General features: G+C 36.3%; 1 protein-coding gene across 1 annotated transcript in view; it reads left to right on the top strand.

The window, feature by feature from the left end:
• The first annotated feature begins 838 nt into the window (after nt 1-838).
• LOC121822142 (BRCA1-associated RING domain protein 1-like) overlaps nt 839-9,383 on the top strand; it is a 71,092-nt gene continuing 62,547 nt past the window's right edge. The window contains exon 1 of the mRNA XM_042260461.2: nt 839-1,038. Coding sequence (XP_042116395.1) covers nt 839-1,038 — 200 coding nt within the window. The remainder of the gene's footprint in view (nt 1,039-9,383) is intronic.

Raw genomic sequence — 9,383 nt, 5'->3', positions numbered from 1 at the left:
TCTCAGCAAATACAGGAAAATTAAAACTGCTTCTTTTTATTTGATCACTAAGGGTTAAAAATAAAACTCAACAGCAAGAGAAGCTATAGAAAGTACACTAAATCGTGGAGTTTAAACAGCATACTATTGGATGATGAATGGATGGTTGAATAACTTAACTCTAAAAAGAAATCTAAAATTTCCTATAATTAAGTGAAAATTTAAAACACAACATACCAAAAACTCATGGTATACAATGAAGAGAGGAGTAGATATCTCTAAATGAGGATATTAAAAAGTAAAAATTCTCAAAAAACTTAATGGTGTATTTTAATGTAATGGAAAAACCAAGAACTAAGCAAATAACAAAAGCAGTAATTGGAAAAATAACTAAAATCATGAAATAGCTGTGAAAAAGTAAATAAGAGTTAGACACTTTGATTTATTTCCCTATTTAAATCTGTTTTGTTTCTCATCTCATTGCTCCAGCACTAGAATGAACAGGAGTGTCTTCCTTCTGATTTTAATAGTAATGATTTGAGTTTTTCTCCATATAATGTGGCATTGGCTAACCATCTGTCTTCATCATGTTGAGATAGGCTTCCTCAATTCTTAGATTCTCCAGGGCTTTTATCAAGAAGAAACATAGAATTTTGTCAAAGGCCTTTTATGTATCTGTTGAGATAATTATGTTATTCCTATCTTGGATACCATCTTTATTATGTATTATATTTGTCTATTTGCTTATGTAAAACTATCCCCACATCTCTGAAATAAAGTCAACTTGTTCATAATGAATGATCCTTCTAATATGTTCCTGTATTCTGTTTAAGCATTCTGTTGAGAATTTTTTGCATCTATGTTCAACAGAGATATTGATGCTGATGTCCTCCTTTATCAGGGAAGCTCCTTTTTGCAGTGGCTACATTTAATGCAGATTCCCACAAGTCAAAAAGTGGAAATAACTGATTGTGGACGATTTGGCCCTAAACTGGATATCTGTAATAATACTACCTCCAAGGCTCGGGCCAATACAGCAGAGGAGAGGGTAGAAAGCATGTAAGCAGTGAGGTCGGGGAAGAGTGCTGTAAAACTGTATCTTCTGGACATGACATGACCATTGCACTCAAGATTTAACTCGAGTTGTTGATAGAGAATGCCTGTGTAAAACTGGGAGTCATCATTTTATCATGCGTATGAAGGGTCCATGTAGCCTCATCCCTCACTGAGGAACTGTTGGTGTTGGAGAATAGGCTATCATTTTATTCAGTGGTATAGCCTTTGATAGGTTGCTTGACTTCCAGTAAATAGCTTCACATTCATGTTCATGAAAACAAGCAGTGCCTTAAAATAAAAAAAAAGTAGGAGGAGTCTGTTGGAATATCAGGGGTTTTAGTTTTAGTGGGAAAGAGAGAAGGGATGAAAGAAGGAATAAAGAACAGTTAAAAAAATTACCAAATTTTAGTATACATGTATGAATTTGTTATATATTTTAAAATTAAAACAGAAACAAAATGTTTTTCAATTTTAAGGAAAAATTAGAATTTTAGAAAATTTACAGATGAAATGAGTTTAACATCTTAATTTCAAGTGTGATTTTTTTAATTATCTCTTTTGAATTTTGAGATTATAATATAATTATATCATTTATCCTCCTTCCTGTCTCCTTTCCAAATCCTCCCATATATCCCTCCTCACTTACTTTCAAATTCATAGCCTCTTTTCATTGTTGTTACATACACATATGCATATGTATATGCTTATATATTCCTAAATACATGAATACCACCTGCTCAATCTGTATGACTTGTGTGTAGGTTTTCAGGGCTGACCATTGATATTGGACAACCACTTGATGTGCTTTTCCCTGGCAACTATTTCTCCTGATCTCAGCATTCCTTAGTTGCCCGTAGTTCTTCATGTGGGGCTGAGCCCTCTTGAGGGATCCTTGATCACTCCTTGATCATCCATCTTTGCATGTCTATTGGCGATGTCCTTGTTTAGCTAATGCTTAGGCTGTCATGTAGGTGAGACCTCCTCAGTGTAGCTTCTGACTGTCCCAAGAGACACAATCTCACAGCAAACTCCCTGTCCCCCTGACTAACCCTGAGTCCTCTTTGGAGATGGTTCCTGAGCCGTGGGTGCAGGAGTGGTTTTATATATTTATCAGTTGGGACAATGAAATGAATCAACACTCAAACATCTGCATAACACAGTGATTCAGTTATTTCCAACTGACCACATTATGACAAAAATTAGCCATGTTTATAAAAGTTATTTGACATAAATTTGGGGGATTTCAAGATCACAAAGATAAAAATGTTCACTGAAACATTTTACATTTCATAGTACATCTTATCATTAAAAAGGGGAAACTTTAAAAATGTGTATTTATGTATATGTATGCTCATGTATGTGAGTGTGTGTGTGTGTGTGTATGTGTGTGTGTGTGTGTGTGTGTGTGTGTGTGTGTGTGTGTGTGTGAATGCTTCTAGCTTCTTGAAAGCTAGAAGAGGGCATCAGATTCCCTTGAGCTGAAATTATAGGTATTGTAAGCAAATGATCCTAACCACTCAGCCATCTCTTCAGCCCAAAACCTTTTAAAAGAAGTACTAGATTTTAGTGACAAAAATCAGACAATAGCTGTTTCTTCTCAGAAAAACAATGAAGTACTCCTACAACTAAAAAATCTGTGGGACTGTTTTTTTTTTATATTTACTGAAATTAAGAAAACATATTGCTACAGTTTGAATGCAGCAGTACATTAAAAACCTAACTATACTTCATAACTTGCAACTTCACTATGATATATAAAGAACTGAAGAGATTATCAAAAATGTAAAACCAGTCTGATCTCCTAAACTCACTTGTTTTTTGCTTCTTTAACACAATAAAATCTTCATAAATATTTTATGTACATGTTATTCATTTTAACATGTACTGAGATGATATTTAAATAACTGATATATATTTAAATTTTTATTTTTAGTCTATTAAATATAAACATATAACCAAAAGCTTTAGGGTAATGACAATATTTTCTCTAGGTCAAAGAAATAAACCTGTGAGGATGCTAATTAGCAGAGGACATGAAAACACAGGTGTTTGCTGTGGATATCGCTCTATATAAATTAAACACTGATGGCCAGTGACCAGGCAGGAAGTATAGGTGGGACAAGGAGAGAGGAGAATTGGGGGAACAGGAAGAAGGAGGGAGAGACACTGCCAGCCACCGCGAGGACAAGCAGCATGTAAAGATGCCAGTAAGCCACGAGCCACGTGGCAAGGTATAGATTTAAAGAAATGGGTTAATTTAAGTTATAAGAACAGTTAGCAAGAAGCCTGCCATGGCCATACAGTTTGTAAATAGTCTAAGCGTCTGTGTGTTTATTTTATATGTGGGTTGTGGGACTGTGGGGCTTGAGGGGGGGGGGCTGGAGAGAAGCTCTCCAGCAACAGGTGTTGATCAGCATCTTTTTAAGTCAGAGTTGACAAAATAATACCTGGCACAAAATCTAGTTTTTTTCTAGATTCCTCTTGCATTAGGTTTTCCAAACTTGGCTGTCAAAGCAACACAAACTGGGCAGCTTAAATAGAAACTTATTGTCTCACAATTCTGAGGACTAGAAATCCAAGGTGAAAGTATTGGGGAAAAATAAAGTCTCCGTACTGTTGGTTCATGCCTTCTGTTTAGAGATCAGTGGTCTTTTGTCAACCTTTAGTCTTTCTTAGCTTGTACATGCAGGGTGATGTTAGGTCTCCGAGTGATGCTGGAACCATCCTAACTTGTGCAAGTATAATTATATGAAAGTTTTGCAACAACAAATCATCTAACAATACATTCTGAGACAGCAGTCTCATCATTTGGAGATGTGTCACTCTACATAGATGCTTCCAATCTTGTGTTGGTTTTACCCAATAGACTCTCACATCATGGTTGCTAAGGAACAGAGAGTAGGAGTGGAACAAGGGACCAACAATAATGATTAAAGACCTGACCTAGTTTTTCACTGTTACCAGCCAAGTTCTATCTCCCAACACCTCTACAACGTAGGGATCAAACACTCCAAGTATTAAACTGGGGAGAAGACAATTCATATTATAACCAAGATACACATTAATAAATTTGTCTTTAGAAAATTTCTTTAAGTCAATTTATTGTCCCTTGATAATACTATCTCTACCCTATGTCTTATAATTTTATTTCTACTTTATTTTTAATTCCTGAATTAACTCACTCATAATTTGACTAAATAGCATCACCATCACCTTTACCATCATTATTTCTTGAGACAGGTTCTCATTATGTACCCAAAACTGATTTCAAATTCAATTTTCCTGCCTTAGCTTCTGGAGTGCTGGGCTTACCGGCTTGTGTCTCCACTCTCAATATGTTGCCATTACTGTAGTCACCACCACTATCATGACACCCATTATGGTCTGGTGTTGAGAGTTGAACCTACTCTTGAATATGTGCTCAGTAAACCATCTGTAGTACAGCTATGCCAACAGCCCTCTAAGGGTAAAAATTTTTATACGTCGCTGCTTTTTTTTGAGTTTTATATTTACAAATTTCCTATCTGCTCTCTTTCAATTTTTAATTTTTTAAATCTCTAAGTTATCAACTTATGCAGCTTTTCTAGTATAAACCTGTGGATTCCCATATTTCATTGATCGGAATATATATATATATATATATATATATATATATATATATATATATATATATATATATATACACACACACACACACACACACACACACACACACACACATCCATACACACACACACCTTTCCACCATGATTGTTAAATGGCACTGAGGTTATGTTTGATTGCCTTTTGGAAACTATTCAAAGATGACTCAAACATACATAAAAAAAGAAGCCAGTGGCTTTCCAGGTCAGTCATTATCCGACAGGTTTGTTTGCTATTTTTTAGACAGGCCCTCACTATGCAATCCTGGCTGATCTGTGACTCACTATAAAATCTAAACTGGGCTCAAACTCATGGGTATTTCTGCCTCAGACTCCCAAGCACTTGAATTCTAGGCAAATGCCACCATGTCATCAAATGTTCCAGATCACTTTTAAATAATCCTCATGAAAGAGAATTTGACTAAAATTACATAAAACATATAAATCATAAAGCTATAGCTTAAAGATTAAGGTAACAGACACTTCCTTTGTGTTTCTACAACACGAATTCAATAAACTATTACCATAGAAATCCTTCATGTATTCTACCTAGTCCTTTTTGCCTAAGAGTAAATTTCTTCTGTCACGTTAGATATACTTGTCCTGTTTCAGGTTTCATATGTGTAGAACCATATGCTGTCATTTACGCATGACCACCTACCTGCTTGCAACATTTGGGTCCTCACAGTGCTGTGTGGAGTAGCTTTGGTCAGAGTTCCTTTCACTGTAAATTCCATGATATAAATGTTGTATGCCACGTATTGTGTTTGTTTTATTTTATTCAGTGCTGGATATTGAACTGAGGGCCTCAGACATACTAGGAACTCATTGTGCATTTTCTACCATGGATGGATAGAGGAGTGTTTCTCTTTTGAGAAAGACTTCACGAAACTGACACAAAACTTGTATGTACACAGGTAAACACACTGCTTTTTCCCACAAAACTGTGAGTAAAGTTGCTAGTTCACAGTGACACAAACATTGTGATTAAATAATCTATGACAATTGGCAATCAAATACCCACATAAACAGTGCAGTGTTTCCTATAATAACTAATAAATGTATTTTCAAATCCAGCCCATATTATGTGTGAAGTTAATACTGTCACTTTGTGGTTCTACTTTTCAACTTACTGTTGTCTAAAAGAAGCATCTTATTTCCATGTGTTTACCAACCATTTGGGTATCTTCTTTACAGAGTGTGGTTAAGTCTTTAACATATTTTACCATTAAGGTGTCACTTTTTAATGATTTATTAGAGACATTTTTTGTAAGTGGTTTTTTAAAGTACAGTGTCCCATCAGCTTGAATTTTAACAATTTAAAGATATATTTTGATCTTTATCCAGATAGTATTTTATGCACTACTTAAGAATTGGTTTGGTGGTGTTCCTTTTCTTTTCAACCATGAATCTACATGTTCCTGGACTTTTTCTTCTAGGTACTCTTTTAATCACTGCTCCAATATTGACAGTTAGTACTGATTTTTTTAAGTGGCTTATATCTTCTTTGTTTAATTTTGATAGGTTTTATATGTCTAAGACTTTATCTGTTTCTTTTAGATATTATATTTTTAATATAATTTTTCAGAGTACTCCCTATTGATTCTATGTGCTTCCTTGGAATCTATAGCAATCTATCCCTTTCATCTCAGATTTTACTTATTTGGGTCTTCTCTCACTTTCTTTGGGTTATTATGCTAGGAGTTCTTCAGTCTTGTTCATTTTTTTTTTCAAAGAATCAACTCTTTGGTTAATTCTGTCAATTCCTTTAGTCTTCATTAATTTCTTCCTTGATCTTCACTATCTATTGCACTCCACTGCTTTTGGGACTGAGGGGTACTAATAGTTTATTTATCTGAGAACTTAATAATTTTGTAATGTAAATTTTAATAGCTATAAATGTTGCTCCTGGAACTGCCTTAGCTATTTCCCATAGGCTCTCAGAAATTTTGCTTTAATTTTCTTTTGATAATAAGAACTTTTAAATTCCCTCTATGTCTTTATCAGTGATTGCCCTGGTCATTTAAAAGTGTATTGTGCAGTCTCTATGTGCCTTAGGGTTTCTATTACTAAGATAAAACTTCATGGCTAAAGGCAATTTTGGGAGGAGAGGATTTATTTCTCCTTTAGCTTATAGTCCATCAAGATGGGAAATCAGGCAGGAACTCAAGGCAGGAATCTAGATGCAGAACTGAAGTAAAAATCAGTTCTTCCTGACTTGCTCAGTTTGTTTCCTTATACACCTAGGACCACCTTCCCACAGTAGGTTGGGCCTTACCACATCAATCATTACTCAAGAAAATGCTCTACAGGGATCTGATGGTAGCACCTTCTCAGTCAAGTTTCTTCTCCCCAGATAATTCTTGCTTGTATTATTGACAGAAAAAAAACCTGGAACCCCATGTATGCACATAGTTTTTCTTGCTATTGATTTATAGTTTCATTATATTATTATTTAATGAGATACAAAAGTGTATTTTGATTTTTATATTTGGAGAAACTTGACATGTGGCTGTGGTGATATTTTGTGCTTTAATAAATAAAGCATGCCCAGAGATCAGAGGAAAAAGCCAGCCATTTTAAGTAAACACAGAAGTCAGGCAATGGTAACACATGCCTTTAATCCTATCACTTGGCAGGCAGGGACCTGTCTGGATCTCTGTGAGTTCAAGGCCACACTGGGAACAGAGCCAGGTGTGGTGGCACATGCCTTAAATTCCAACACTAGTTAACCATGGAGGTCTGGAGGTCTGTATAGACAGACAGGAAGTGACAGAGCTGGGCAGAAAGAGGAAGTGATATAGCTGGACAGACAGAGCAAATCAGATGGCAGAACAGCAAGGCATATAGGTGTGAGTAGACAGGAAGTATCTTGCTCTTTGGAAGCTGAGGTGTCGGTGAGGTAAAGTTGGCTGGTGGCTCTTCCTATTCCTCTGATCTCCCTCAGGCTTTAACCCCAATTTCTGGTTCTGTGTTTTTTTATTTCATAAAACCATTTAGCAATTTGTCTACATGTGGCTGAGAATATGGTATATTTTATAGTGGGAGACCAAAATGAGCCATCTTAGAAATAAAACCAAAATGCTTTCACCTTAAAACTAAGACCTGAGATTTCCCCTTTTAGGTACAGGCCATGAGTTACTGGAATAGGCCAGGAGTTGTTGAAACCAGTTAGTTCAGATTGCAGAAACCAGGAAGTGTAAAAGTACAGAGTCACAAGGTAGTCATGAGGTAATGACGGCCAGACTATGGAATGTCCTCTTCCTGATTCCCTAGGTAACTGTTTGACCAAAGAAAGTTCCAACCCTGGTTTCCAGGGTAACTGACCATAAAAATGTCCCCACCTGAGGGCAGCCAATGAGCAATGGTGGCAGGCAACCACCCCCTTAGAAATAAGATTAAGCCATGATTTCTAGGGAGTCCCTAGAAGCAAGCCAATCAGAATTGTACCCATACTAGCACCCCTAAATGATGTAACCTTGTGGGTTTTGCCTTTAAAAACTGAGCTTGCAGAGAAGTGGGCACTTCCTCCAGCCTCCACTGTGTTGGATATATTGTTTTTGCATTCTGGCATACTCATTTTTTGGTGGTCTCTCTGGGGGTTGCAATCTGGGCACAACATTAGAATATTCCATGAGCTTATGATAAGAATGGGCATACTGCCTCAGTTGAATGGAATATTCTATAGATATCCAAAAAGTTTATTTGCTCTAGTTCAATGGTTCTCAACCTTACTAATGCTATAACTCTTTAATACAGTTCTTCATGCTGTGGTGACCCCCAACCATAAAATTATTGTTGTTTCTTCTTTATAACTGTAATTTTCTATTGTTATAAATTATAATGTAAACATCTGCATTTTCCAATGGTCTTAGGCAACCCTATGTAAAGATCATTTGACCCCCAAAGAGGTCAAGACCCACAGGTTGAGAACCTCTGCTCTATGTAGCAGGAATTCTAATTGGTCTTATTAATAAAAACCTGGAGTAAGATATCAGGATGAAAACTGAAAGATCAGAGAAGCAGAACAGCAATTGGCAGCTACTTACTTCTACAAAATCCTCAGACAAAAGGGGCTCATGAGTTCCTGTCTCCTCCCACCTTATATTCCTCTCTCTACCCAGCCATATCACTTCCTGTCTCCACCTCCATAGGGCTTGGATCAAGGCATGAGATCCCAAGTGCTGGAATTAAAGGTGTATGCCACCACTGCCTGGCTCTGTTTCTCTTTTAGACTGGATCAATCTTGTGTAGTCCAGGGTGGTTTTGAACTCACAAAGATCTGTCTGCCTCTGCCTCCCAAGTGCTGGAATTAAAGGTGTGTGACCCCACTGCTTGGCCTCTATGGCTAACTATTGGCTTAGCTCTGCACTCTGATCTTCAGACAAGCTTCATTTGTTAGATCACAAACAAAATATCACCATAGCTCTAAGGAAGAGTTTAACTCCAAAGAATTTTAACTGAGTTTTAGTTTGGATTTCCTATTGAGAGGTCAGAATGAGGTACAGATTTCAAATACTATTACTGTATCACGAATTTATCTGACTTTTGTAGTCCACAAATATTTGCTGTATTGTTTGGGACCCCCAGTATTTGGTGTATATATAAGTGCTATATCCTCTTGAATAATGATACATTTTATTAATTGTATTCTTTGTCTTTGTCTTTTTTTTTTTTTACTAACTTTGGCTTGAAATCTACACTATC

The sequence above is a fragment of the Peromyscus maniculatus genome, chromosome 13 (genome assembly GCF_049852395.1).
Source record: "Peromyscus maniculatus bairdii isolate BWxNUB_F1_BW_parent chromosome 13, HU_Pman_BW_mat_3.1, whole genome shotgun sequence".
NCBI classification, from domain to species: Eukaryota; Metazoa; Chordata; class Mammalia; order Rodentia; family Cricetidae; genus Peromyscus; species Peromyscus maniculatus.
The sequence above is the reverse complement of the archived record's forward strand: the minus strand, read 5'-3'. Positions and strand labels throughout refer to the sequence as shown.